This window comes from Anser cygnoides, chromosome 27, assembly GCF_040182565.1.
Source record: "Anser cygnoides isolate HZ-2024a breed goose chromosome 27, Taihu_goose_T2T_genome, whole genome shotgun sequence".
In the NCBI taxonomy this organism is placed as follows: Eukaryota; Metazoa; Chordata; class Aves; order Anseriformes; family Anatidae; genus Anser; species Anser cygnoides.
Window position 1 is genome coordinate 559,531 of NC_089899.1, and position 27,560 is coordinate 587,090.

At 54.8% G+C, this 27,560-nt stretch overlaps 3 protein-coding genes across 7 annotated transcripts in view; 2 read left to right on the top strand and 1 right to left on the bottom strand.

Annotated features, from left to right (window-relative positions):
* PTBP1 (polypyrimidine tract binding protein 1) overlaps nt 1-13,177 on the top strand; it is a 30,579-nt gene extending 17,402 nt beyond the window's left edge. For 4 of the 5 annotated variants that reach the window (XM_048051928.2, XM_048051924.2, XM_048051926.2 and 1 more), the window contains 11 exons: nt 256-402; nt 1,705-1,875; nt 2,681-2,791; nt 3,186-3,360; nt 3,942-4,031; nt 5,298-5,446; nt 8,103-8,136; nt 8,632-8,724; nt 9,097-9,313; nt 9,551-9,628; nt 10,028-13,177. In XM_048051928.2, the coding sequence (XP_047907885.1) occupies nt 256-402; nt 1,705-1,875; nt 2,681-2,791; nt 3,186-3,360; nt 3,942-4,031; nt 5,298-5,446; nt 8,103-8,136; nt 8,632-8,724; nt 9,097-9,313; nt 9,551-9,628; nt 10,028-10,160 (1,398 nt within the window). In that variant the 3' untranslated portion in view covers nt 10,161-13,177. The remainder of the gene's footprint in view (nt 1-255; nt 403-1,704; nt 1,876-2,680; nt 2,792-3,185; nt 3,361-3,941; nt 4,032-5,297; nt 5,447-8,102; nt 8,137-8,631; nt 8,725-9,096; nt 9,314-9,550; nt 9,629-10,027) is intronic. The other variant, XM_048051925.2, reaches the window with a different exon arrangement.
* A 3,981-nt stretch (nt 13,178-17,158) lies between these two features.
* PLPPR3 (phospholipid phosphatase related 3) lies at nt 17,159-22,255 on the bottom strand. The gene is made up of 8 exons (XM_066983915.1): nt 22,120-22,255; nt 20,906-21,003; nt 20,510-20,695; nt 20,278-20,407; nt 19,817-20,012; nt 19,683-19,740; nt 19,355-19,528; nt 17,159-19,280 (listed from the first exon to the last, which is right to left on the bottom strand). The coding sequence occupies exons 2-8, from the start codon at nt 20,978-20,980 to the stop codon at nt 18,015-18,017; spliced, it is 2,085 nt and encodes a 694-aa protein (XP_066840016.1). The 5' UTR covers nt 20,981-21,003; nt 22,120-22,255; the 3' UTR covers nt 17,159-18,014.
* Nucleotides 22,256-24,203: 1,948 nt separating this feature from the next.
* Nucleotides 24,204-26,642, top strand: CFD (complement factor D). The gene is made up of 5 exons (XM_048051993.2): nt 24,204-24,362; nt 24,765-24,918; nt 25,166-25,310; nt 25,664-25,921; nt 26,149-26,642. The coding sequence occupies exons 1-5, from the start codon at nt 24,296-24,298 to the stop codon at nt 26,332-26,334; spliced, it is 810 nt and encodes a 269-aa protein (XP_047907950.2). The 5' UTR covers nt 24,204-24,295; the 3' UTR covers nt 26,335-26,642.
* The last annotated feature ends 918 nt before the right edge of the window (nt 26,643-27,560 follow it).

Sequence of the window (27,560 nt, forward strand, 5' to 3'; positions counted from 1 at the left end):
TTATTGCTCTATTCTAGTGTTCCTGCAGATGTTTCTGTGGTTGCCAGTTAACTAAGGGTAGTGTAAAGATGTTAGGGCGACTGAAACCTTACATGAATGTCAGTCTGGTATGTGAATGTGTGGAAATCAATGCTTTTTGTTTCAACTGCAAGCTCCTCCTGAGTTTATCAATCACGTGCTGTTGTTGAGTGTTATGTTGTCTCCTAGTGTGAGCCGCTTCAGTAAGATGTTTGATTGATTTGGCTTTCTGTTCAGGCTTTCATAGAAATGAATACAGAGGAGGCAGCCAACACCATGGTAAACTACTACACCACAGTCACTCCAGTCCTTCGAAGCCAGCCCATCTATATCCAGTTCTCCAACCACAAGGAGCTTAAGACAGACAACTCTCCAAACCAAGCAGTTAGTTTTTCTTCTTTACATTGTCATACTGGTGGGAGGGATGGACAGTTCTCAGCTGATTTTGCTGCTGGTTTCAAGAGACTTGGTTTAACTATGAAAGTATTAAAAAGCATGATGATTTCCTGTGAATGAAAGTGCTTCTCATCTAGGTTCTAACAGACTGCTTTCAGAATGGGTGCTTTTGATTGCCTCTTTCCCCTTGCTCGTAGTTTTTCATTTGCTACTTTGACTTTTACCACAAGCTTGTAGTTTATGGAATAAGGTCTCCTATAACAGCTTTTGTCCAAAGTCTCAGCAGACTGTTAAATGAGCTGCTAAAACTGCCTTGATGTTGGGAAGAACATGCATTATAAATACGAGATCATGAGAAAGTGTTTAGCATTCTTTAATTCAGTAACTGAATGCATACAGACATGATTAATTTCTAGTGCTTTAAAAATGCTTCTAATACGTGAAAGTTTTATATAAAAAGCTCTAATGGGGCAGAACCTGTCTGCCATAGAGTATTTGTTACTGGTAAGTGCTATCTTTCAGGCAGGCAACACTTGAATACAGTGATTCTTAATACTTTGTCAGGACTATCTAGAGTTTATGTGCAGATGTGCTCTGCGTGGTATAAAAAGCTCCCTTTTTTGTCTCAGCTGCTCTTGGCAATCTTTCAGGACAGGAACACTGGAAAGAAGTTCAAGTTACTTGTGCCTCCTTATCAGGGTTGGCTGCCCAATACACCCAGTTTGCCGCCTCTCATTTTTCAGTCTGATTTACATCAGGATCAGAGCATCTAATGCTGTGCAGATGAAACACCACTACTTGGTTCATCTAACTAGAATTTGGCGCACAAGTGAGCGCAGTGTTGTACGAGAAGGGTGAATCTACAGGAACCTGCAAGTCCATTTCCACTCCTGGATCCCTGTAGCAGCTGTGCATAAATCTTTTAGTTTTTGTCAGCTTCTGTAGTCTTCTGGAGATGGTGGTTCATTCCAGGAGAGCCTAGTTTTACCTCTTTCCTAAACACTGGAATAATCTTGCTCCATTGGTAGGTGCTGAGCAATATTTTAGCAGTATCATAAGTACTTCATGCTTTACATAGTTTGTATTCTGCTTTGCTGTTATTGATAGGGGTGGCCTGGTATTGCCCATGTTTAAAATGTGCTGAAATCATTGTATCCCCAGCCTTAGGAACAGTAAATTGCTACCTGGTGTTCTGCTATTCTGTACTGTGCAGTTGGGGATCTCGAGAAAAGCTGAATGTGTATTTTTGCAAGCAGGAGTGTCAGTCTAACAGGATGTTTGGTTCTGCAGCGTGCCCAAGCAGCTCTGCAAGCAGTGAATTCTGTTCAGTCGGGAAACCTAGCGCTGTCAGCCTCTGCTGCAGCAGTTGATGCAGGAATGGCAATGGCTGGCCAGAGCCCTGTCCTGAGGATCATTGTTGAGAATCTCTTCTATCCTGTCACTCTAGATGTTCTGCATCAGGTAAAACATTCCAACGCTTCTTGAAGATTGTCCTGGAGGAAAGGGTAGCAACAAATACGGAATTATTGTATTTTAAATGCTGGTGTTCTAACATCATGTGTCTTTATCTGTAAAGCAAGTTCTAAGGGGAGCAGCTTTGAGCATAGCTGTCAGGTTTCTACTTTCTAGACACCCTGACACATACGTGAGGTGGTCATCTGGCCAGATTTTTTCCAGAGATTTGTCTGCCCATTTTAGTTAGATTGCAACCTGGTAACAGTAGAAAAGACCAATATTCACCTTTTCAAGACTGCTCTTCATATTCTAGTCATATTCTAGTTATGGTTTTGTGGAAGTAGTTGCTAAGCATCATTGTGGGAGGTAGAGGGAAACAAATGCAGTGTATACAAGTCATTTAGGCAGTAGCCTATTTGGAAAGTTTATTCCTGCTGTCCACTATGGTTGCTTAAGTTAATCTTCATGTTCAAAATGCAAGCTTGACTGCATTTAAGAATCCCTAAAATTCTGGAAAATGTTCCAGCTTATGAAGGTGTGTATGAATGAATCCTCCTCTATAAGATTTCATGACAAATTGAAAACTTCATTAAGGATGTACTTCAGTAATCCTGTCACTTTTTCTAGTCAGATGCTATGATGTAACATAAGCAGTGCCTGATACAGATTTAAAACCTTACATTTTCGAGTTGGAAAGCTAACATGGGGGGTGATGGGATAACTTATCGTTTCTGCTTTTAATAATGGAGGTGAAATATGAAGTTCCATTACTGGAAATGAGGTAACAAGGCATGCAAATATTATCTTGCAGATTTTTTCCAAATTTGGTACAGTCTTGAAAATCATCACATTCACAAAGAACAACCAATTTCAGGCTCTGTTACAGTATGCTGACCCAATGAGTGCTCAGCATGCCAAACTGGTGAGTAATATGTTTGCAGTGCTAAACACCTGAACTATTTAAAATTCTAAGCTTGTTTTTGTTAATGCTTGTTTTTGTTAATCTAAGACAAATGTTAGAAATTAACATTTTGGAGTACCTGGTTATCATATTAGGCTTATGTGTTACCCTAATGGCAGATTGCATGTGCAGGTGGGAGGGAAATTCACCACCAAGGCCAGTATGGTGTAACCTGAGTGAGTACTGAAGGGAATAGAATGGCGTGATGCTAACTCCACACAAAGCAAGATACCCGCCTGTCCTTGGATGCAGCACTACCTGGAATGATGTAACACCTTCTCTCTTCAGAGATCTGTTACTGTGATGTATAATATAAATACATCTTGGATTTAAAAAGTGATTTATTTCTTTGCAGTCTTTGGATGGACAGAATATCTACAATGCCTGTTGTACACTGCGCATAGATTTCTCAAAGCTCACAAGTCTCAATGTAAAATACAATAATGATAAAAGCAGAGATTACACACGGCCAGACCTACCTTCCGGGGATAACCAGCCCTCTCTCGATCAGACCATGGCAGCTGCTTTTGGTGAGAATTCTTAGAGGGGGAGTAGGACAAATGTAACTGATACTTCTGCCAGTTGGGGAAAAGGAGGGGATGTAATCCTAGTATATTTGGTCATATATAATTTTATAATGCGGTGTGAGAAATCTTGGAATCACTGAATCTGGCTACTGCAAAATACTAGTATGTACGTATGGTTGTGGGTGCACGTTGCTTTGAATGCTATTTTTTATTTGTGAGGACTGTTTTAACGTTACCATCTGTCTTGGCTTCTAGTGCCATCTGCTGTTCTGACTACAATGCAGACAGCAATAATTTGGGGTGCTGTAACCCATACTTTGAAAACTACTGTGTTTAAACAGTTATGGGAGTTGCTAGCTTGTGTTGAGGTCAACAGCTAACTTCTATTAGCTGCCAGACTAGCAGAGTTGGAGAAATGCTCTTTCTTCATTTCTTGAAGACACTCAGTATTGAGACATTTTTTACTTAGTGGTTATGGTTTAGTTTCCAGCTAAATCTTTATGTTGAAGGATATATGGAGGTGTTACAGCTCAGTCTAGAGTTTTCTTGCTGTTGGCTCTCTATAATGTGTTTGTCTTTCCCAGGTGCCCCAGGAATAATTTCTGCCTCTCCATATGCGGGGGCTGGCTTTCCTCCTACCTTTGCAATTCCTCAGGCTGCAGGTACTGTACTTCGTAAGTTGGAATTTTATATAGGTTCTCTGGTTGTTGTTGAAGCATCTTGATGTTCTAGAGCTGAGTAGTGATGGGGGGGCTAGTCATGTAAATCTGAAGTGCTGGCATTTGGCATGTGAGTGAATGGTTTTTCAGTACATAATCTCAACTAGGAATGTGAGTGTAGCTGTAGCTCCTCTGCCACGGCTATATTCGCGTGGAGAGAAGAAAATCTGAATGTCAGAGTTGGTAAAGGCAGAATTTAAAATTACTTTATTGGGAAATTTAGGGGAGGCTATTAATCTGTTTGTATTTAGCACTTCATGTGGTTGCTGAGGTTAGGAACTCACTTTTACACCTGTTAAGGTGGTCAGAAGGAAGGAATCTTTACTCTTTCATAATTATTTTGAGTAAAGCTAGTATTTGAGCATCAACCTAATTACTTGCACTACTATATTTGCACTGAGGCTTACAGCTCATGTTGCAGATAACAATGTAACTACTTACATGAGTAGCCAAATGTCTGAGTTTAAGTACTTAAGCTTTAGGTGCTAGACTAAACAGTTTTTACTTTGTTTTTCATAGCATACCAAGCTATGTTGACTTCCCTGTAACTTGATGTAATTTCCTTGCTAATGAGAAACAAGTACAAAAATTGTTTAACCACTGATATTTTTCATATCTTGTCCTTTTGAGGAAATAAACCACATCACTTTAAGTAATTTCATTTAATTCATTACTAGTGGTTTCCAGAACTTTAGCTCTCCAAAGGAAAGAACTTTGATACAGTGAGGTGCCAGATGTTGTTGTGAGCAATGTAGAAATGCCTGTAAATGAAACTAATGTTTCTCCATTCATGAGAAGTTAGCTGATCGTAGCATATAATATTCTTTTATATGCATGGTTAAAGATTGAAGCATTTTTGGCATGCACTGGTTGGAAAGACCCTTACAATTGCACCGTTTGTGATGCCTTTCCTGCACCAGCAAAGCTGAGGCTTTGTGCTGATTCCGCTCCTTGTGAAATGTGAAAAATATTGTAGTCAACGAGATCGTGCTGAGGCATCTGTTAAACACCAGGCACTGCAAGAGCAATTACTATTAGAAATTACACCATTTCCTGCAGCACCAGAATTGGAGGCTTCTGTTGCTGTTAGTACATAGTCACTGTGTTTTGAATGGTTACTTGCATGTTGCAGAAGGTGCCATGTTCTCCCTTCTGGTGCAGCAAATACACTAGAGTACGTGCTGTTAATTTCTTTACTGGTTAATATTCTTTAATTTCCAGGCTTGTCAGTTCCCAATGTTCATGGAGCACTAGCTCCTTTGGCTATCCCATCAGCAGCAGCTGCAGCGGCTGCAGCAGGACGGATTGCCATTCCCGGCCTCACTGGGGCAGGGAACTCTGTTCTGCTGGTTAGCAATCTGAATCCTGAGGTTAGTGGAGTCCTAATTTTACTTTTTTCTCCTTCCTGTTACCTCTACTTTCACTTTCTGAACACAGATTATGCTGAAACTCATTGAAAGTGAAATCCTGCTATATCTTAAAGGAAACAGCAAAACTAGAAAAGCAGATGATGTGTTCTGCAAGCTCTGAACCTCAAAGCAGATCAGTACTCTAGTTGCTGAAGGGAAATGAGAAAGTCCATCTTTCAAATTAAAATCTTGCTCTTCTTTGGTTGAAAGCCAAAGATGCTGCCTGCCTGCTCTTGTCCCACAAAGACTACAATGCCTGTCCCCTTCCTCCCTTCCATTTGGAACCTCCCTGCCATTCCCATGCAGTAGTGTCATTTGGGTCACAGAATAGTCATGTCCATTCTTTCTTTCCCTTAGCATGTTCTAGTTTTTTAATACATTAATTCAGAACTACAGAGAGAGTTCATTCTGACCTTTGCTCTTTCTGTGTAGTGTCTGGACCCCTGCCAGCTTGACTTTGTACCTGTGCAGTTTTCCTCTGCCATGTGCTTGCACATTTTTCCTTTCCAAGATTCCTGGAAGGTTCTCTTTTTAGCTAAACCCCATAACAGCTCACAGTTTACATGTTCAATTCCATTTAACTTAGTGAGTTGAAATACTTGGGTTTCTTCAATAACAAAGCAGGAAAATTTGAACAAAAATCTTTAATGGAAGACTGCATCAGAGAATTTGATATGGGTATCTTGATTTTTTTAGTCAGATTTTGGCTCTTTGTTGGATTGAAAGCGTAGAATCTTCTATTGTGTGCAATAGAATATGAGTCTGTTGAAAGCACTTTTAACTGGTGGGACTGCACACACACCTTAATACTACTTTGCAAAGCTATAAAACTTACCAGTGATGTCAGAGTAACCACAAAACCTCTTTTGCATCAAAGGAGAAGCCTGGATGTGATGAGTAATCAAAAAATATTCAACTCTTGATGAGAGGCACTAATTGAATCAGTAGTTCAGACTACTCTTTATCTGTCATTACTATTTTCTCCAGGGCATGAAATAATGGCAGGGGCTGTGATACCAGCTTTGATTTGGATGAGTTGGTTTTTCTGCCTAGGAACTGCTCTGCCATTCCAGGAACTGTCATCTCTGGCTTGGTCCCAGTGACCTGCTGTTCAAACAAAAGTCTTAAATGTTAAAAGCTGGCATTGCTATTCTCAACTGATATAATACTGTTTAGTTTTTTTTCTTGGGATGATTTTGTGTAGTCTGGATGGCAGTGATAGGTTAAAGACCATGCTTTACCCCTATTTAACCTGCATGTGTCTGATGGTGCGCACAGTTCTTGTTTAAACAGGAGCAAGCAGTTATTTCATGCCTTGTGATTTTTTGAACTCTTCACTATCCATCCAGCTTATCTTTGGGCTAGAGAGACTTTGATACTTGTACTGAAGCTGTGAACTAACAGATCTGAAACTTTTTCCATTGCCTGTATAATCAGTGTTGTAGAAACTTACCTGTGCCACAACCAGTTAGTAAAGAGACAGTATTTCTCTGGAGTGACTACTCCGCAGCGTGTAAGGCTTTTTCCTGAATCAGAATCCTGGAAATTAAAATGACTCTTTTCTTTTCCACGGTGAGTGGAAGAAGTCTGGATGTTTCAGCTTGCATTGACTTTGAAAGCACTCTTGTCTGCGTGCACAGTTAGTGTTGTTGCTGGGAGCAGAGATGCTTTCCCTTTCTGGATTAGCAGCAGTACTGGGCTTCTGCAGTGTGGGGCCAACGCGCTGAGACAGATGGAAGGGAACAGACTTCTGTTGTAAACGTGGTGCCAAGCTCCTTTATAACAAGAACTTCTACCAGGCCTTTGAAGTACTCTTTTTTGCAGTGGAATAACTGCTCATCCAGATATTTTGCTCTATATGCAGTGGGTAATATCTAAATTGGCTTTTTTTGGTGTTGTTACAATTAAGTATGCCATATAGACTACTTCCTTCAGTCATTGGTTCTAAAGCAGCAACTACAGCTGTTTTGACTTGACAGTTGAAGTCATTTCTTCTAAGAAATGCTAGTAATCAAAATCAGTATTTTTAGACAAATTTTAGGGAATACCATTGCAAATTAATTAGTGTTAAAGCCTGTAGAAGTCACTCTATTGTGATACTGTCTCTTACTTCTTTGTATATCTTAAGTAAAAATGCCTTTTCTTTATCGTTGTGTTCCACTAGGTAAAAACCTATTAACTGTTTCTGTAAACAAGTTATTGTATGTAGAATTCTATAAATCTGACTGATGGAACACTACATATTTCCTTATGTATTTACTGACCTGTGTTTTTTGCTACTTTTTTCTTTTCTCCCCCATCCCTGAATTTTTTTTCTTCCCCTGATCCGGAATTTCTTTGCCAACTGACTGCACGGTACTTCTGCTTCCTGTTGTTGCTTGAAACAAAAAATAAAAACATTCCCCTTCCAAAAAAAAAAAAACCCTGCTCTTCGGAAACCAACCTGCCCTTCAATATTAACCATCTTGAAAACTTCATCATCCATCAACCAATTTCGCCATTTCCTGCGGGGACTCTGCCCTTCCTCGTTGTGGACGATTTGTGCAACCTCGCTCTCCCCTTCGATTCCTTACCTCTTCCCTGTCCCTCCGCTGCCTTGCTCTGCTGTTCTCTAAAGAGAGTTACACCCCAATGCCTCTTTATTCTTTTCGGTATGTTATTATTCACACTTTTTATTACCTTGTTTTTCATTTATTTGAGATTACTTTTTTTTGATACTTCAAAAATGTACAGTTTGCAGTTTGCCATTTTTTGAATGCATAATTTTTACATTGTTTACTTAGTTTGCTATTTAATTTATTTTGCCTTTATTTTATGTTCAGTTATGCATGGTTTATTGCTTTGCATGTCTTTTTATAAGAGTTTTAAATTGTGGTAGCATGCTAAATTGTCCAGTCTTCTGGCATTTAGATTTTTGCTTTTTTTGCCGAAACCCAGTATCTTTTTCTTTAATGTATTGTTCCATTATTATTCTGCTATATAAGAATTTTCCTTAAGTAGAGCAGAATAAGTAAAACATGGTTGGAATGAGATTAGTTCTGGTTGTGAATGAATGTTTTTGCTCTTGGATTGATTAGCTAATATTAAGTTGAATGAGACTTCCTTTTTTCCCCCTACCTGAAACTATTTTTCCTCACTTTCTGAAGGAGTCTATGGTGATGTGCAGAGGGTGAAGATTTTATTTAATAAGAAAGAGAATGCCCTAGTTCAGATGGCTGATGGAAACCAGGCTCAGCTTGGTAAGCAAGCTTAAATTTATCGGATTGTTAGCATTAAGAGATATTGGTAATCAAAGGTTTAGTATCAGTGCTTTCTCCTCTTAAAAAAAAAAAAAGAAAAACACACAAACTGTTTGTGCCCTCAATTGCTTGCCTTCATATGTAGTATGGTTTTGGTGCAACTCTAGAGAAGGTTTGTTTATGCAAGATAATCCAGAGGGAAAATAATGGAATAAGCAGTACTATAAAGCAGAGTAATAATACCTGTCATGGAGTTCCTGGAAGATGTGATAACTGCATAGGGAAGAACTCAAATGAAATTCTAGCTTTGATATTAGTGTCTGAACAGAACTGAAATACCATTGTAGTCAGCACTGTCTTTAACTGTTACAGCTATGAGCCATTTAAACGGTCAGAAGCTTCATGGGAAGCCAATCCGTATAACATTGTCCAAGCATCAGACAGTGCAACTTCCCCGTGAAGGACAGGAAGACCACGGTCTGACTAAGGACTATGGAAATTCTCCTTTACATCGTTTCAAGAAACCAGGCTCCAAAAATTTCCAGAACATCTTCCCCCCTTCTGCCACTCTTCATCTGTCTAATATTCCGTGAGTATCTGCATGGAGAGTTTGTGCGCCTCATTGTGAAACTATTTGCAAATTTAGTGTGAGTGAATGTCAGCTTTTTAACTTCTGGCAGGAGAAAAGATTGCCCATCTTCCTGTCACTCCTCAGTCTTTCCAGTCCAAAGAGCTACTTGACTGGTAGAGAGTTTAGGGAAGGGTCTGATGGGAACTGTTTTAGAGGTGGTGATGTACATTTGACCGGAGAAATTATTTGTTTCAGACCTTCAATAACTGAAGAAGACCTCAAGATGTTATTCTCAAGCAATGGTGGGATGGTCAAAGGATTCAAATTCTTCCAGTAAGTGGTTTCCTCTTATGTCCTGTCCTTACCCTGGGCTCTCCAGTGTGAAAAAGGTAGAAGCACTTGTTTCTTATCAAAATCCAACCCAGGTTAAGAGAACGGCGAGCAGAATTGTTGCTTATGTAGTAATTGACTCATCTGGAATAAAGAATTCCAGAGTAAGCCTGGATTGGGTTCATGGTGAATGACTTGATGAAAATTTTAGGGTATCTGAGTGAGAAGTTTGGATAGTCATGTTTGTCTTACAGATGTACTCTTCCGTGTAAAAGGACGGGATGTTGCAGTTATCCAGGTAGCTGATTTTCTGCCTGGTCTTGAGTACTAGTTAAGAAAGCATGTACTGACTTAAGCTCTGTGTACAATGGTACTGAATGACTTAAACTTCTGTCTTGTCAGGAAGGACCGTAAAATGGCTTTGATCCAGATGGGCTCTGTGGAAGAAGCCATTCAATCACTCATTGACCTCCATAATCATGACCTGGGAGAGAATCACCACCTGCGTGTGTCCTTCTCAAAGTCCACCATTTAAAGCTTTGGAAGGCATGAGACAGAATGGACTTAACCTCTTGGGTTCAGCCTTGACCTTAGAAGGCTGAACACTAGGGTTTCAACTTCCATCATTCCAGAAAAAAAGCCACTTTAAAAATGCAGCTGAAGTGACCTTAAAAGACCAGAGATTTTATTTTTTTAAAGAGAAATCAGTTTACCGGTTTTTAAAAAAAAAAAATTAAATCTAATTCATATTGCTAACCTTGCGGTGATGGGTAACAATCTTGACTGTTCAAATAAATCACAAGTTAAAGTTTACACTTTGGAACCTGCTCTGGGAAATTCCCCTCCCCTCCTGCTCCTCCTCCCCTGAAAAGCAGATCCCAACAAGTTTATCAGGTTTCACATTGATGCCTTTTTTTTCTTTACCCATCCATGCCTTGAAAGACCTAAAACCACTGTGTAAATTCACTTTTGCGCCTTTGAGTCAGGATTTTGCAAAATGCATGGTGTATAGGAGCTCCCAACTCATCCAGCACAAAAATAAGTTGCATTGATCCTACCTAAACTGTGCATCTGCTATCCTGTGCCTTAAACTTTTTTCTTCTTTTGGGGAAAACATCTGAATTGTAGGGATTGGATGGGAGAGTTGAGGGGAATGGATGAGCTCTGGCTCAGTAGATCAGCTTATCGTAGTGAAGGACTAATGAAGCTGGCAAAGTGGATAAAGAAAATATTGGGCTTTGACTCTTTAGGCAGTTGTATCCCACTGTCCATGATGTCTCAATTTGCATAGGATCATGTGTCTTCATGCCACTTTCCAATCTGCTTGTGGTTTATCTCCATCTGCAAACCTTCCAGTGGGAGTTATTTAAGATCCTTTGTGTGTAATGTTCAGACCGAGTAGAAAGGTCTGGGTGGGGAAGCATTCCCAAGACCAAATCACATTCCATTGTCAATAGCAAGTCGACAGGCTCTGCCCTTCACAAGAGCGTTGATCAAGATACGAAATTAACCACTGTTGGACACTTGTGAAGATGAATCATAAAGAATTTGTCAAATTGTGTGTGTATATATATATATCTCTAAATACTTGGCTAGGATTTGAAGAATTATTGAATATCCCACATTTAGAAAGGTGTTCATGTGAGTCACCTTCGTGCCCCTAATTTGAAATTAACAAGACCAATGTAGCTCTGCCATCATTCTTATAGCATGTCTTCAGCATTTGAGCTTTTTGTTTTAATTCTTGTATTATACTTTTTGATGCAGTTGCTGTCATCTGTGCCTAGCAATATTTCCAGTTGACCAAATATTCTAATCTCTTTATATGCAAAAGAAATAGTTTAAGTACCTTTTTATAGAATGATAAGATGGTATAAACGTAATCTAAATTTACTCCTTTGTGGTATTACCCTTGTATACTGTACTTTCTTATTTTTTTTGTAATTGAAACTGTAGGGCAGGAATTTAGTTACCAGGCTGAGGTCATGACTGAGGGTGAATTAATGTAATGACATTGATGAAACATGCTAAGCTAAGCAGACTTTTAAAGCAATGTGTTTGAGATAACAAGCACGATTAGCTTGTGAATTTAAGTAAAAGGACCCAGGCTAAAGTTTTACCTTTTTAACCTATAAGCCCAGATATTTTTAAGTTATAGGAAGGGAATCTATTATAAGTAGAATGCAGATTGTTTTTTCCCAATGATACGATGACCATTTTTTTCTGGCTTACAACTCTTTCCTGGGCCATTCTGCCTTCTATTTTGTGTAATCCAGTGTTGCCTTACGTTTCCCTCTAACCTGCAACCTGTTCGGATGCAAAATAACAAGAATCTTGTACTTTTTTTCAGGGTTTTTCTGCAAATTGTGGACCAAAGTTTGTTTTTTAATCGTCTTAGTGTTGCAAGTTATGATTTCCTTGCTTAGTGTGGGAGCTCTTGACTTGCCTAGCACTGAGTGTTTGGAAAAGTCTTAACTTTTCTTAGTTCCTCCCTGAAATCTTGAGGATATGCATTATGCTGGAGAAGTGTGTGAAGTCTGAGTGAGGGTTCAGCTTGGGTTGCTGGCATGAGATCAGTAATATTTGTCTGCCTTAGTCTTCAGTTGGAGGCTGAAAGGAGTGTGAAACCATGTTAAATGAAAGTGTTGCCCCCAGTTGAGCTGAGAAAAAGTTCAGCTGACATGTAGACACTGGTTTCAGTTACCTCTAAATCTGAGTAAGCCTGTTAAGGAAATCTTGATCTGCCTCTCTGAAAAATCTGTTTCCTTGCCAGCATCTTACATTCAGCGGTGCAAATTCAGATGTCTTGGTGGTAGTTGTCAACTCGAATTAGTTTGCTCATCTGCCTTCCTTCCCAAGTGGAAAACAGTAAATTGATTCCTCCTGCAGCCGGGGAGCACTGGCAGTGCGGCTGGTTCTCCTGAACATGCCCCGGGCAGCACTACCTTAAAGATCCATGCGCAACCCAAGTGGAGCAGCTGTGGTGGTTTAACTTTTGAAGCATTCAATCAACCTCACCCAAGACACTGGGAAGAGGCTTATTGGAATGAAACCTGTCTGGTGGCCTTTAACATTGATTTGGTCAACCCACAGGCTTTATATATTTTGCAAAATGCAAGTGAATTGAGGTAACCCCAGAACCCAGACAATTGTGGGTTTTTCCTTTGGATCCCTGTGTTTGCATGTAAAGAATGTGAGTAACAAAAGGGTGTACATATTTATAATTTTTTTATACCTGTTATAAGACATGAGGGGGCAGCAAAACCCAGTTTTTTATGGTGAACAGATGTATTGTATATTTTGATAACAGCTATTACAGGTTCAGTATTGTGGAAGGTGGGGTGGGGAGGGTAAGCATACACAACATCAGAATTCCATTGCCTCTTTCAAAGAATGTTTGTAATGCAAAAAGAAACAAAATTAAAACTATTTTATAACAACCTTTGTACCTTTCTGTAGCTCCATTATTTACTGTTCAGATTGTAGAAAGCAGTTATTGGCCAGTCTGTACTTGTGCTTTCAATAAATTTCTTCTGTATTCTTTGCTTCTGATTTTCCTCTCTCTTTATTGTGCCTATTTTGCTTCTGATTTTTCCTTCTAATGTAATTTCAGCTGCCTCATACATAACTTTGACTTTTTCACATACCTCTGGGCTGGCAGAGTGTTTATTCGTACTAGCACCTCTGTGCAGGGGACAGGATGGTGAACCAGGCCTGGGGCTGTGTGGGGTGACCAAAGCCCCCCTGATGTTCACGCTCCAGCCCTTCAGAGCTTGACCAGTGAAGTTCAGAGGTATGGGGTTATAGGGCCTTAACTGATGCTCTGCCTTTGTCACATTCCAACACTTTTTTTTTACTTCATGTTCCTAAACTTTCCATATATTCTAGCTAATATCCATGAAATAACCAACTCTCCAGTCAAATACGTAATACTCTCTGTAGTTTTGTGCTCTAGAAGTGTTGAAGCTTTCTGGCTAGCTGGATGTCTTCGTGCTGAGTTTCCCATCCAGTGCCCCGGTGTGACCTGGCCAGGTTGCTTTCTAATGACTGGGAGGGGGCTGGAGGCTTCTTTCGGTTCTTGGGGTTACCCTGATGTGCAGACACGTGAGCCGTGTTGGTGGGCATACCTGCCTGTTCAGCTCCTTGGGGAGCGAGGCCTTTTGTCCTGGAGGTTTTGTCCTCTCCACAAGTCCAACTCACTTGACGGAAGTACTGTCTGAAAGTAGATGCTCTGGTGTAGACCTGGACACCTCAGCATCCTGAAATTTGGGATCATGATGCTCAAAAAACAAAGCCTCGAAGGAACCCCTGAGGCTCATGGCAATGTGCTCTGTGCTGTCCCTGTCCTTGGGCTCAGCTCGAGGGCTGTCCCTCTCCTTCCACACTTCTCAGCAAGATGGCAGGCACAGCGCTGCCCTGAGCGATGCTCGGTGTATGCCATCCTCCCGCAGCAGAGGGTGTGGATGGAAAGCCTGTTTGTGGCGGTGGGAAGAATAAATGCTGCGCTGCTGGGTTTGTGGCTCTGTTTGCTGTCCTTTGGCTGCGTTCCCTTTGTGTTGAACTGCATTAGCATTAAACACTGGCTTATTTTATAGGCTTCTCGGTTCCGGCTTCAGCCTCCAAGCTGGGTTCTGCAGGAGCCTCAGGCTACTGAAAGACATCACTGTTGTTCCTGGAAAGTGTAATAGGATTTGTAACAGCTGCCTCTGCCCTCGCCCGCTGATGCGCGTGTGAAACGCTGCTGCGCTCTGCGTGCCCCGGGCACCAGCAAGGCTGTGGGGGCCCGGCTGCAGGCAGGGGTGGCCCTGAGGTGCTGGGGGGGGATTACGGCCTCCTGGCCCCTGCTGCAGGGGCAGCTCCCGGTGCTGCAGGACTGCGGTGCTGCCTGTGTCCAGGTGCAGAAAGGGAAATGCCTGCACTGCCTCACACGTGTGCATCTTCTGACAGAAAGCTGACTCTCAACCTTGCTTCTAATTAGACCATTTTCACTGACAACGTAGGGCAACTTTCTGAAAAGATGTTTTTAATTGGAAAATGCTGACTTAAGGGGACCAATATTTTATTTTCAGTGAGAGAACAACAGCCTCATCTGCTCCCTGCCTCCAACAGATCATCCGAACAAGCTGCTGTGCAGTGTGAGATGGGGGGAGAGGCTTGTGCAGAATAAACACCAACATGAAAGGCTAGGCCACGCATCCTGAGCGTCTCTGGCTATAGAAAGTGAATTCAGATAACTTGGCTTCACCGCCAACTCTGTAAATGCTGCTGCTAATCCTCCGAGCGTGCCTCTGATGGAGAGTCTGAAATGCTGCTGCCAGCACTGGAGTAGTGCTGCTAACGCTGCTGGAGCTGAACCAATATTTGCTAAAGCCACTTCCCCGTGTTGCTAAGTATCCGTGGTGTAGTCGACGTCTTGCAGAGGTTCTTAGAGGGGAGAAAGGCTGCCCCCGTCGTCCTCGGAGAGCGGGACGGCAGCCCCCGGGGGCCCAGGGCCGGCGTCAGGGTTCCCTGTGCCCAGGGAGGGGGGCGGCCCTCGGGTGGCCGCGTCAGGGTGTTGAGGAGAGCAAATCCCTGATCTCCCCGCACGGACGGGGCCGTGGCTCCCCGTGTCTCCAACCACCCAGCACCGTGCCGCTACCTTGCAGGCACTGAGGGAATTTGCTTTATGCCCGCTGCTCCAGGAGCAATTAGCGAGTGGGGCCTGGCTGACGAGGCAGGTTTTCCCCTCGCCCCCTCCTGCAGGCCGGGCACCCGCTGGCGGCGGGGCTGGGGCAGGGAAGCGGCCGCAGGGGGGTCCCGGAGCCCCCCAGGACCAGGCCCAACAACGGCCCCCAGCCGGGGGTCCCCGGGGGGGCTGCGGCATGGAGCGGGCGGTTGCCATGGAAGTGGTGGGGTCGGGGAAGGGGCCTGCGACGCCGTTAGTCACGGCAGCGAGCCGGGGCCAGCCCAGGGCCCCAACCAACAGCTCGGTGCCGCCGTCTTTGTCCCCAGCACCCAGGGGCCAGGCGGCCGCTTCGTGGGCCTCACGTCGCTGCTGCCGGACAGGCCCCGGCCCTGTGCTGTCCTGCGGGGGGACAGGGGCCGCGTGTCCCCCTCGTGTGTCTGGAGGAGAGCCGGGGGTGGAAGAGCTACAGTCGCCTGCATCGTGGTGCAGGGCCCTGCCACGGCCGGCCCCATCTCCCGGGGAGAGCAGGCAGAGCCCCCGGCTCCCATCACGCTGCCAGGCCCCTACCAAAGCATGGGACCCCCCCAGCTCCCTGGGCAGGCGCAGCCCAGGGGCACCCCCTCACACAGCACCCACACCTCGAGCTGCTGCCAGCAATCCCCGCGCTAATCCCCTGGTGGCTTTTCCAGCAGAGCAGCGGGGTTACGCTGGATAATCTATATGTTTGCAAGGCTGAGGCTTTGGGATATCCACTGCTAATCCAATTGGCAGTTCAGTGCCATCTTCACATCACCCCGCTTCTGGAGGACCGGGGGCTGTTGGTGCTGTCCCCGCTGCACCCCTGGGGTACAACATTCTGGGGGCACCAAGGCCACGCTGGGCGTGATGGGGGCTGCAGGGTGAAACCAGCCCGGAGTCCGTGGTGCTCCGGAGCTGCTGGGTGAGGCAGGGCAGCTTTGCTTCGGGCTGCTTTGCCACCTCGTTCTGCCCCAGCACACCCGCATTGCACGGCTGTCACCGTCCCTGCGTGCAGAGCTCCCGGGGAAGGCAGCACGCGGGGGCAGCAGCCCAATCCCACCCCCGGTCTGATTTATGAGCCGTGACAAATGGGAGCAGATGCTGCTCTGCGCCGGGGCCGGGGTCGTGCAGGGTTTCGCTGCCACCATACGGAGATGAGCTGGGGGGGAGCAGCCTGCAAGGCTGCCTTCGCTGCGGGTGCCTTGAGCTGCCCCGTGCCACCCCCCAGCAGCCCCCGTGCAGCCGGGGCTCTGTGGTGCCCTCGCAGGAGGCCAGAGATGACACGGGGACGCCGTCCTCGTGGAGGCCAGCACGGCGAGGAGGGTGACACGCGGGAGCTGAGCTGGGTGCCCGCATCCCCGGCGTTGCCACAGCAACGCAGCCAGAATCTGCAGCGCCTGCACTTCCCTCCCTGGGCGGCTCCGGAGCCGCGCTCGATGGCGAGCGGGGTCCCCGCGTCCTGCGCGTGGCGGCGATGCCGGGGTCGCGAAGCCCCCGCGCACCGGGGGCCCCGCAGCCAGGGTTGCTGGGGGTCGGACGGGGTGGTGTCGTGTCGAGCTGTATTAACGTAATTGCTCGTCATCGCCTGGTTTTAATGGGCTGCAGCCTGGAACTGGTTTCTCCTGGTCGGTGGTGGGGCGGAGAGGAGCCTGAGCCCCGCCGGAGGCATGGGGGTGCGGTGGCTGCCTCTCGCAGGGGACGAAGGATGGGGCAGGGGGCTGCACGCTGCTCCGCAGCCTTGGGCCAGTCCCACACGGCTCAGCCGGGGCTCCCCCGCTCCACCCAGTGCCCAAATCCTCCGCACCCCACTGGGCCCTTCTGGAGCTCGGTGGAGCGTTGCCCCCCAAGGACGCAGCCCAGCCGGGGCACATTCACGTGTTTATTCGCTTTTCAAACCACAGCAGGTTCAGCCATTGCCTGGCAGATGCATTCACAGCTTGGAGACCCCCCCCCACCCCTGTCCTCCACCCAGGGCTGCCTCCCCAGCAGCACCCGGCCCCCCCTGGGACCTCATGCACAGGGAATCCCCCCGGGGGGGGGGGGGGGGGGGCTCCTGCCAGCCCAGGTGGGTGCCCTGATGCTGGCAGGACCCGGGCTGGCTGGGCAGGCTGCGCCCCGTGCCCCCCGGTTGTCATCCCCCCACCCCCAGCACTTCCCTACCCCAATGTACACACTCTACTTTAGCCAGCACAGTATTTACACGCTCCTAATGCCCAGAGCTCGGGCCCTGGACAAACACCCCCCTCCCGGCACCATCCCCCATCTCCCTGCCCCCAGAACAATCCAGCCAACACGCAGCCCCCGCATGAGCCAGGAGCCCCATGGCACCCCCCCCCCCAAAGCCCTTTAATGCTGTTTGCTCCCCTCCCACCCCACAGACTTACAATGCCAGAGTCAGAATAAATTACCCCCCACACCCCAAAATGTCAGCACCTGTGTTAGAGAGAGAAGTAAAGTCCAAAGTGCTTGGAGACGCCCAGCCCCTGCGGGTGGGTGGGGGCACGGAGCCCCCTTTGCGCTCCCCGGGGTCCCGCGCACCCCTTGGCTGCCCCGGGGGGGTGAAGGTGTCTGGCCCCACCATTTTGTCATCCCGATGCTAAAGACAGCCCCGTCCTGCCACCTCCCCACGAGAGGGGGCCCAGCAACTACGGACCCCCCCCCCCCCTTGTACCCCCCCAGGCAGGGCAGAGGGCAGGCGGCGGGGGCTCAGTCCTTAAACCTCCGGCCGGCTTGCATTTTCCTGTAGTAGCTGTCGGCCTCGCTGTCCGTGTGCCCATCCTTCTCGGCCGGCTTCCTCCGCAGCGTGGACTCCCGGCTGGCCGTGCCCAGCAGCCCCTCGGGGGGGCCGTCCCCCCGCTCCCCGCCGCCCCCCGCCACCACGTTGATGGTGGCCAGGCTGCCGTAGCGCGGCTCATCCTGCTCGATGTCGCTGACAGAGGAGCCGGGGGACACGCCAGCGCTCTTGGCCGGGCGGAAGCCCCGGAAATCCTTGCCCATCTCGCCCAGCTCGTAGGCGTCCGGCCCCTCCGGCCCCTTCTGGGCCGACTTCCACTCCCAGGGCCCGTTGCCGGCGGAGAGGTGGACGACGGGGTGGTGGGGCGCGTGGGCGTCGATGGTGATGATGCTGGAGCTGTCCCGCTCGGAGGGCGAGCGGTACTGCGACGAGTCGGAGCTGGTGGAGGACGAGGACGTCTCCGAGTGCTTGGGGGTGACGGACACCATGCTCTGCTGCTTGGACATGGCGATGACCTGCATGAGGCGCGGGGGGTTGGCCACCCGCTGCGCCCCCCCCTTCTCCGCCACCATCACCCACTTGGCCCGCACGGCCGCCCCGCCGCCGGCCGCCCCGCCGGCGCCCGCCTGGCTCTCCTCGGGGATGTGCACCAGCTGCGAGGCGCCCGGCCGGGGCTGGATGAGGACGCGGGGCCCCATGGCCGCCCGCTCGGCCGGGCGCGCCTGCACCGTGGGGTAGAGCGATGGGGGCACGTCCTCGTCGGCGTCCCCGGCCCCCCGGCCCAGCGCGCCCGCCTCCTCCGCCAGCGTCATGCTGCGGCCCTCCAGAGACTTCTGCTTCCACTCCGTGATGAGCTGCTTGGAGCGGGAGGCGTCCACGGGGACGTGGATGGTCATGTGGCGCCGCGCGGGGTCGTCCATGGAGGGGGTGTTGACGCGGGGCAGGGTGTTGCTGAAGGTCACCATGTTCTCCTTGCCCATGGGGCTGCGGGGGGCCAGCAGGTCCACGTCCACGCTGGCGCGCTTCAGGCTGCCCAGGGAGTTCTTCTCCCGCGGCACCGGCCGCGCCGCCTCCTCCAGCCGCGTCTGCGGGTTCAGCTCATCGGTGCTCACCGACTTGTTCTGGTGGTACACGGAGTCGTGGCCCCGCTGCGTCAGCGCCCGCAGCGCGTCCTTGGCCGGCGCCGGTGCCGGGGCCCTCTCCGTGGGGGCGCGGAAGTTGCCCACGGCGTGGTACGCCTGCGGCGGGGAGAGAGCGGGGTCAGCGGGGCCGGGACACGCGGCACGCAGCCCCCGCACCCGGCGGCACCCACCAGGTAGGCGGCGATGCCCGAGCCGATCAGGAAGCCCACGTAGACGTCGGCGGGGTGGCTGCGGTACTGCGTGATCTGCGTCAGGCCGCAGATGCCGGCGGCGATGGCGAAGGCGAAGACCAGGATGGGCTTGAGGAGTTTGGTGCTGTCCGAGATGATGGAGTTGAAATACATCTGGGGGGGGGGGAAGAGGCCGTCAGTCATGACACCGGCACCCGCTGCCTTCGCAGCACCCGAGTCCCCCCCCCCCCGGCGTCCCCGCCACGCAGGGCTCTGCAGGGCACAAGCAGCCTTGAAGCGCGTGGCGAGAGGCGGTCCCAGGACTCACCGAGACGTAGACGGCAGCGAACGCCGACAGCGTCGCGTGCTGAGACGGGAACGTCTTCCTGCAGAGGGGACAAAGCAGAGCTGCTGGGTGGTGGTGGGGACACACAGGGGGGCTGTCCCCTCCCCGGCACGTACCTGGCGGACAGGATGGCGTGCTTGTCCGTGCCCGAGCAGATGTCCTGGGTGATGTAGGGGTTGGCGTCGCAGGGGGTGCCCAGCAGAGTGTAGTTGGGCTTGCAGACGGTCAGGAAGAAGGGCGCGTGGTAGCCGGTGGCCAGCTGGATCACGTCCGTCACCAGGGCGGTGGCACAGAGCCCGAACACGTGGACGCCTGCAGGAGGCAGAGCGGGGGGGGGGATTGGTGGTGTCACCCCCACCCTGCACAGGATGGGGCCCCATCTGCCCCTTTCCAGCCCTCACGGGGCATCCAGGGACCCCCTACCAGCCCCAGGACACCCCAAAAGTGCCAGAAAGGGTCCAGTAAGGGGGTCTGGGCAGGGCTGTGCGTTGCTGGTCCTGGCTGCCCCTGCGCCCCCCCCCCAGCCCCAGGACACCCCCGAGGAGGGCACGGCTGCCCGGGCTGCGGCACAACGTACCCACAAACCTTACGGTCCTGCGCAGGAAGGAGTTGAAGTTGCAGCCGCCGGCGTTGATGCTGCCCTCGGCACCGGCGCGTCCCTTCAGCCTGGACTGCAGGCAGTACACGATGCCCTCCCCGACCATGATCTGGGGGGGAACCGGCAGCTCAGCGGGGCCCCAAAACCCGGCCCAGGCAGGATCCAGCCCCCCCGGCCCCCCTCCCGGCAGCGGGACGGGCCCGGGACGCACCGAGGCGGCAGGGGCTGCGAAGGCCAGGCTGAGCAGCATGAGCAGCGGGATGAGCTCCTCGTTGGTCTCCACGTAGGGCATGGAGAGCGCCCGGTCGTAGCACTGGAAGCCCACCTTGGCCGGCTTGAAGAGGTCGGTCAGCTCCAGGAAGTACAGCGTCACGATGGAGGAGGCCACGATGGGCAGCTGGGGGGGCCAGGGGGGGGTCGGTGGGGGCTCCTCACCCACCCCGGCCACCAGAGCCCCCGCTGGGTGCCCGAGGTCCCCAGGGGGCACCAGCCGGGTGCGGGGCCGTGCACCGAGCATCCCCGAGGATGCGCGGCCCCAGCCCGGGTGGGACCGGGGTGCTGAGGACGCAGCCCCCCCGCAGCAGCCCCCGGCCCACCCCACACCTACCTCCACGAAGTAGAAGCAGGGGAGGAGCGTCATGCTGTCCTTGGGCGCCTTGGCCTTGTCCTTCGGGGAGATCATGGTGCTGGGGCGGGCGGGGGTCCCTGCCGTGGGGCAGCCGGCGTCACCCCGGCGCTCGGCCCCACGGGGGGGCCCCCCCTGCACGGGGGTCGTGCTGCCCCCCCCCCCCACCTCCCCCCGGGGGGGCTGTCACAACAGGTGGGGCGGAGGCTCGGCTGTCGCGACAGTCCCCTCTGCCGCGACATGCGCCGCTGCGGTGGGCGTGGGGAGGGGGCGCGCCGCCCGCAGAGCCCAGCCGGGGGGGGGGGGGACTGGGGGGCCCCCCCCCGGCCCCCCGAAACTTCTGACAAGTCCTGGGTGCAAAAAGGGGGGGGGGCACGGAGGGGGTGGAGCAATGGGGGGGAATTAAGCGAGGGGGCAATAATGGGGGGGGGGATAACGAGGGGGGGATAACGAGGAGGGAGGTACCGGGGGGGCAATACCGGGGGGCAGTACCGGGGGGCAGTACCGGGGGGGCAATACCGGGGGGCAGTACCGGGGGGGCAGTACCGGGGGGCAGTACCGGGGCAGTACCGGGGGGCAGTACCGGGGGGGCAGTACCGGGGGGCAATACCGGGGGGGCAGTACTAGGGGGGCAGTACTGGGGCAATACCGGGGGGCAGTACCGGGGGGCAATACCGGGGGGCAGTACCGGGGGGGCAATACCGGGGGGCAGTACCGGGGGGCAGTACCGGGGCAGTACCGGGGGGCAGTACCGGGGGGGCAATACCGGGGGGCAGTACCGGGGGGCAGTACCGGGGGGCAGTACCGGGGGGCAGTACCGGGGCAGTACCGGGGCAGTACCGGGGGGGCAGTACCGGGGGGCAGTACCGGGGGGCAGTACCGGGGCAGTACCGGGGGGCAGTACCGGGGGGGCAATACCGGGGGGCAGTACCGGGGGGCAGTACCGGGGGGCAGTACCGGGGCAGTACCGGGGCAGTACCGGGGGGGCAGTACCGGGGGGCAGTACCGGGGGGCAGTACCGGGGGGCAGTACCGGGGCAGTACCGGGGGGCAGTACCGGGGGGCAGTACCGGGGCAGTACCGGGGCAGTACCGGGGCCGAGCGCGCCGCAGCCGCGGGCGGGGGCTCGGGGGGGGCCGGGGCGGGGCGGGGGCCCGTCCCTTTGTGCCTCCGCCGCCGCCCGCGCCCCCCACTCACCTCCGCTGCAGCCGCCCCTGGGGGGGCGAATCCGGGCCGGGGGGGGCGGGAGGGGCGGGGGCGTCCGCGGGGCTCCCGCTGGAGCGGGGATGCTCTGCCTCGGCCGAGCGCGGCGAGCGGCTGCTTCCTCCCCTCCTCCTCCTCCTCCTCCTCCTCCTCCTCCTCCGCCGCCGCCTCCTCCCCGCCGCCCCCCGCCGCCCCCCGCCCCGCCCCGCCGCTCCCGGCCCCTCTCGGGGCTCTGGGCGGCAGCGGGAGCCCGGGGGGGGCCGGGGAAGGGGAGCGGGGGGGGGGTCGGGTGCGAGACAAAGGGACCGGGGGGGGGGGGCGCGGCACCGGGCGGGGGCGGCTCCCCCCTGCTGCTGGGTGCCCCCCCCGCTGCTGGGTGCCCCCCCCTGCTGCTGGGTGCCCCCCCGTGCTGCTCTGCCCCCCCCCCGGGCTTTGCTCCTGGCGCTATGGGGGGGCAGAGCCATTCCAAGCCCCCATCTCCAGCCCCGCAGCTCCCCCCCCCCCCCCCCGAGCCCCTTGCCCCCACGCGCAGCCCCCAGCTGCTGGGCCTCGTGTGGCCGCGCCGCCCCCCAGCACCCCCGAGCTCGGCTCGGCCGCTGGGTGAAGCCTCGAATCCCCCCAAGTTCAGGGCCTGGGAACCGGGGCGCAGCGCCCCTTGCCGCCCCGGGGGCTTCCCAGCCCCTCTGGAGGAGGACCGAGCCCCCCCCGTGCCCCCCACCCGCAGTGGATCCCGGCCCCGTGCCCCTCGCACACCCCGCGATGCAGCCCCGGAGCCCGCTCAGGCCCCGGCCACCACGCGCTGCCCCCGTTCCATTTTCGGCCCTAAGTGGGCAGAAATCTCCCGGCGTATTTAACGTTTAAATCCCGAGTGGCTGAAAGCTGCGGCTAAGCCGCTCTCCCTGCGGCTCCGTGGGCCCAAAGCGCAGAAATCCCCCCCCCCCGAGCAAGCCCGGAGCCCCCCCACCGCACCGGGCCCCCGGCGCTCTCCTCCCGCAGGGGGTCTGAGCCCCGTGGCCACGCGCTCCCCAAAACCTGGGGGTTGAAGGCGAGGCCGAAGCTGCCCCACGCAGGGACCCGCTCACCCCGCGTGCCCCCGTCCCGCACCCCATCTGTAGGGCCGGGGGGGGGCAGCGGCTGCCCCCGCTGTGCCGGCACCCGGCCGGATGGGCCCCGCGTGGCCGGGGGCGCGCGGTGACCTCGGGAGCGGGAGCGTTTGGGTGGCTTTGGTGCAGCTGCAGCTCGGGACGCTTGCACGGCAGCCTGAAATAAAACCCAGCAATTTTGAGCTGTAAAAACAGCACGCACATTAAAAAAAAAAAAAAAAAAGTGTGTGAGAAGCAGCTACGTGGGCTCCAGCCGGGGCTTCCTTCCTCTCCGCTCATGGAAATCCCAGATCCCGTCCCCGCAGTGCTGGTGGCGCGCAGCCAGGCCGGAGCAGCCCGCGGGCGACGCCGCGTTGGCCACGGCCGGAGCAGGCGGTGGTGGCTGGGCCGGGAACGAGCCCCGGGCGATGCCGGCGCCTTGCCCCGCTGCACCTCGTCCTCCCAGCCCGTCTGCGCAGCAGGCCCCGAGCCCCCCGTCCTGCCCCCCGGCCCCATCCTGCGCCCCAGGGGCTGGGCAGGGGCTGAGGATTTTGCGAGGTCCTGGCGTGGCCTGGGCAGGAGCCGGGGCCCTGCAGGTGGTGGGGGCTCAGGGGATGAGAAACAACCCTCGGCGTGGGGCCGGGGCTGCGGCTCTGCTTTGGGGCAGGGGGTCTCCTGCCTGGGGACCCCAAGCCAGCTGCTGGTGACCCCAATCCCACTGACCCAGGGGGTATTTGGGGCCACGGAGCAGGCCAGCGCTCCGCTCGGCTGCGTGGTCCCAAGCACCCCCCCGGGACAGCAACCGGTGACCCCCGTGCTGGGAGCCAACGATGCAAAAATCCCCTCCCGCCCGTGCCAGATCCAACAGCTGGGAAAGGCTGCTTCCTCCCAGCTTTGTTTGTGCTGAGAACTCTTGACCTGTTTTATAACCTGAATGTTTAGATACACTCGATATTTTCCTCACGCTGCGGAAACCCCCTCCTTTTTCCCTTCCTTCCCCCCGCCCTCCGTGGCCCCAAACTGGACATAAAAGCGAGACCCAGCCCTGCGAAGCCCCGCGGCCGGGTCGGAGGCTCCTCACTGCAGCCATGGGGCCGTGTCCTGCTCCCGTCCTCGTCCTCACTCTGCTCCTGCTGCTGGGGGCTGTGGTGAATGGTGAGTGCCCCCCCCCCCCACCTGCACCCCGATACGGGGACGGGGATGGACTGGGGCATCCCCCGGGAGGGGGCCAGGGACAAACTGGGGCAGCCCCAGGGCGGTTCTGGGCTCTCCTGTTGGTTTTGTGTCAGCAGCCCCGGATGGGGGGGGGGGGCAGGGACGGGGTCATGCTGTGAGGGCTGGGGATGCCCGCAGGGGAAACTGAGGCAGCGGGGAGGTGGGAATGTGGGCACCGAGAGCAGGCAGGACACCAAGCACGCCAGAAAAAAACAGAAGCTGTCCCCAATCTCACGGGGAGCAGGTCCCAGCACATGGCATGGGGGGGGGGGGACACGGCAGGGGGGGTTCCTGCAGTCCTCTGGCGCCCAACCAATGCTGCTTCTTTCCCGCCCGCCGCAGCGCAGCCCCGGGGACGGATCCTGGGGGGCTACGAGGCCAAGCCCCACCTGCGGCCGTACATGGCCTCGCTGCAGCTGGACGGGCAGCACGTCTGCGGGGGCTTCCTCATCGCAGAGCAGTGGGTGCTGAGCGCCGCGCACTGCACCGAGGGGACGTGAGTGCCGGTGGGGGTGCGGGGGCGGGGGGGGTCAGCCCCAGCCAAGCCCCGCACCGCGGCCCCGTCCCCAGATCGCCGGGGCTCTGCTGCTGCCCACGGTGGTGGCCGTGCAGGGGCTGCGGGACCCCGGGGGCTGCCAGCTCCCTTGGGGGGGGGGGGGGGGGGTCTCTCTGTGAGCCCACAGCCCCCAGTGCCGTGCGCCGCCGCAGTGGTGCTGAGCCCCGCACCCTGCACCCCCCTGCAGGAACGGCAAGCTCTTCCAGGTCCTGCTGGGAGCCCACTCGCTGACCGAGCCGGAGCCCCACAAGCGCCTGTACCGGGTGCGCGCGCAGATCCCCCACCCCGGCAGCAACATCCACAACAACAGGGACGACCTCCTGCTCCTCCAGGTGCGTCGGGGCTGCCGGGTGCCCCCTCCCCACCGCCCTCGGCGCCCGAACCGCGCTCACCCCGCGGGGTCTCTGCTGGTGCCGGGAGGAATCCCTCGAGGCCGGGCTGACCGCAACGCTCAGCCCCCTCTGTCCCCCTCCCGCCCCGTGGGACCATCCCCGCGCCCCCCACCATGGATTTTTGGGCCGTTTCCAAGTGATTCCGTCGTCCCTGCAGCCGTGGCTCCGACCTCCGGCCGTGTGCTGGGAGCTGCGGGCGGGGAGGCAGCGCCGTGAGCTCGGGGAGGCCGGCGCGACGCCGGGGCTGGGGCCGTGTCCCGCTGAGCCGGGTCCCTTCTTTTGCTTGGTGGCAGCTGGAGGAGAAAGCGGAGCTGAACGCGCACGTGAAGGTGCTGCCCTTCCGGCGGGAGGACAGGGACGTTGAGGCCGACACGGTGTGCGAGGCCGCGGGCTGGGGCACCGTCACCCACAGCGGCCGGCGGCCGGACAAGCTCCAGCAGGTGGAGCGGCCGGTGATCAGCCGCGACCTCTGCAACCACCGCACCCGCCACGACCACACCATCACCGAGAAGATGATGTGCACCGACTCCCACAAGAAGGACACCTGCAAGGTACCTCCTGAGCCTCCTTTCCCGGACACATAACCACAGACGGACCCACGGCCACCGGCTGGGGCTGCCAACCCCCCCCGGGGGCCTGGGAGCGGGGTGGGAACACCTCCGGCTGGTGGGGAGGACGTGGGGCAGGACGGGGGCTGCAGCCCCAGGGAGGGAGCGAGGTGGGGAGCGGGGGGAGCAGCAGCAGTGCCCCCCCCCCGCACTGAGCCTGTGTCCTGCAGGGAGACTCCGGGGGCCCCCTGGTCTGCAACGGCGTGGCCGAAGGGGTGGTGACGGCCGGCTCCCGGGTCTGCGGCAACTACAAGAAGCCCGCCATCTACACCCGCATCGCCCCGTACGCTGACTGGATCGACGGCGTCATGGCCTCCGCGGCCAGGGCCGAGGCCGGGGACGGGGCCGCTCGCTGAGCCGGGCACACGGAGGGACCCGGCTCCACGCCACGGCTTGCTGCTGCCGGCCTGGCCCATGCTGCTGCGCCCCTGGGCGCTGGGCTCCCCGAGCATCCCCGCACCGCCGGGCCGGGAGGGGTCCGTGTGCCGGGAGGGGGCACAAAATGGGGAAGGGGGTCCCCAGCCTCCTGCTCGTGAAGCTCAGGGGCAGGCCGGGGGCTGAGCGATGCCCAGGGAGGGTGGGGGCCCCCCAGGCTGCAGGCTTTGCTGAACGCGCCCGTACCGCTGACCGCGACCCTCTGCAATAAAGCAATCACCGCTCCTGCCGCAGAGCTGCTGGGGCCGAGCGGGGCTGGGGGGGGGACAGCGCGGGAGCACCGTGTGGGGGGCACGGGCAGCTGGACACACAGCTGGGGGGTGGGTGCTGAGCCCCCGGGGCACCCCCACGCTCCCCATCGCTGCTCCGTGCCATCTCCATCCTCGCCTCCCCAGTCAGACGTGGGTGAATCCTGTTCCCCCCGCGGTGTGCCGAGCCCCCCGTGCCGTCCTGCCACCGCTCACCCCCGTTGGGCTCTCCTGAAGGGGCACACGGACCCCCCCCGAGCCCCAGCACCTCTCCCAGCCCCGCTCCCATCACCGCACTCTGTGGTCGAACGCCCTGAGCCCAGTGCCCTGGGTGGGAGCGTGGGGGCCGCATTCTGCGGCACAGCGAGGTCCGGAGCCGGGACCAGCCATGTGTTCCTTGCGCAAGCATCCAGCAAGGCCCAGGAGCTGCTTGCGGTGCTGCTGGCTCACTCAGGACCCCAGTCCTTGCCCCCAGACCCAGCTGTGTGGCCCCAGGGCTGGCAGAGAGCCCCAGCTTACAGTGCTGGGACCAGCAGAGCCCAGCTGGGACCAGCAGCGTCCCACTGGCAGCGGGGTCACGGCTCGGTCCCCAGCCACCCTCGGCAGCCCCGCGGGGCTGGGAGCAGAGCAGAGCTGCTCGCCCTGCCCTAACGCGGCCGTCGGGGGAAGGAGAGCATCCTGCCCGGGGAAGGAGAGCATCCTGCCCAGCCAGCGCAGGGCCCGAGGCAGAGGAGCCCCCCCATCGCTCCCTCCACGTGCCACCACACGTTGAATAACCCCAAACCTGCTCTGAGAAACAGGAAATGAGCGAGGGCCCAGGCTGATTAGTTTTACTTACAGGGGAAAAGAGCCTTAACAAGGAGTTGGAGTTTCCTAATTAGCCATTTGATTTTCCTTAA

What these genes read in the sequence shown, in the direction of transcription:
- CFD (XM_048051993.2), top strand. Translation starts at nt 24,296, where the DNA reads ATGGGGCCGTGTCCTGCTCCCGTCCTCGTCCTCACTCTGCTCCTGCTG. An exon ending in GCTGGGGGCTGTGGTGAATG is followed by an intron (nt 24,363 to 24,764) that starts GTGAGTGCCCCC and finishes CGCCCGCCGCAG; the next exon opens with CGCAGCCCCGGGGACGGATC. An exon ending in ACGACCTCCTGCTCCTCCAG is followed by an intron (nt 25,311 to 25,663) that starts GTGCGTCGGGGC and finishes GCTTGGTGGCAG; the next exon opens with CTGGAGGAGAAAGCGGAGCT.
- PLPPR3 (XM_066983915.1), bottom strand. Translation starts at nt 20,980, where the DNA reads ATGATCTCCCCGAAGGACAAGGCCAAGGCGCCCAAGGACAGCATGACG. An exon ending in CCTGCTTCTACTTCGTGGAG is followed by an intron (nt 20,696 to 20,905) that starts GTAGGTGTGGGG and finishes TGGCCCCCCCAG; the next exon opens with CTGCCCATCGTGGCCTCCTC. An exon ending in TCGCAGCCCCTGCCGCCTCG is followed by an intron (nt 20,408 to 20,509) that starts GTGCGTCCCGGG and finishes GTTCCCCCCCAG; the next exon opens with ATCATGGTCGGGGAGGGCAT.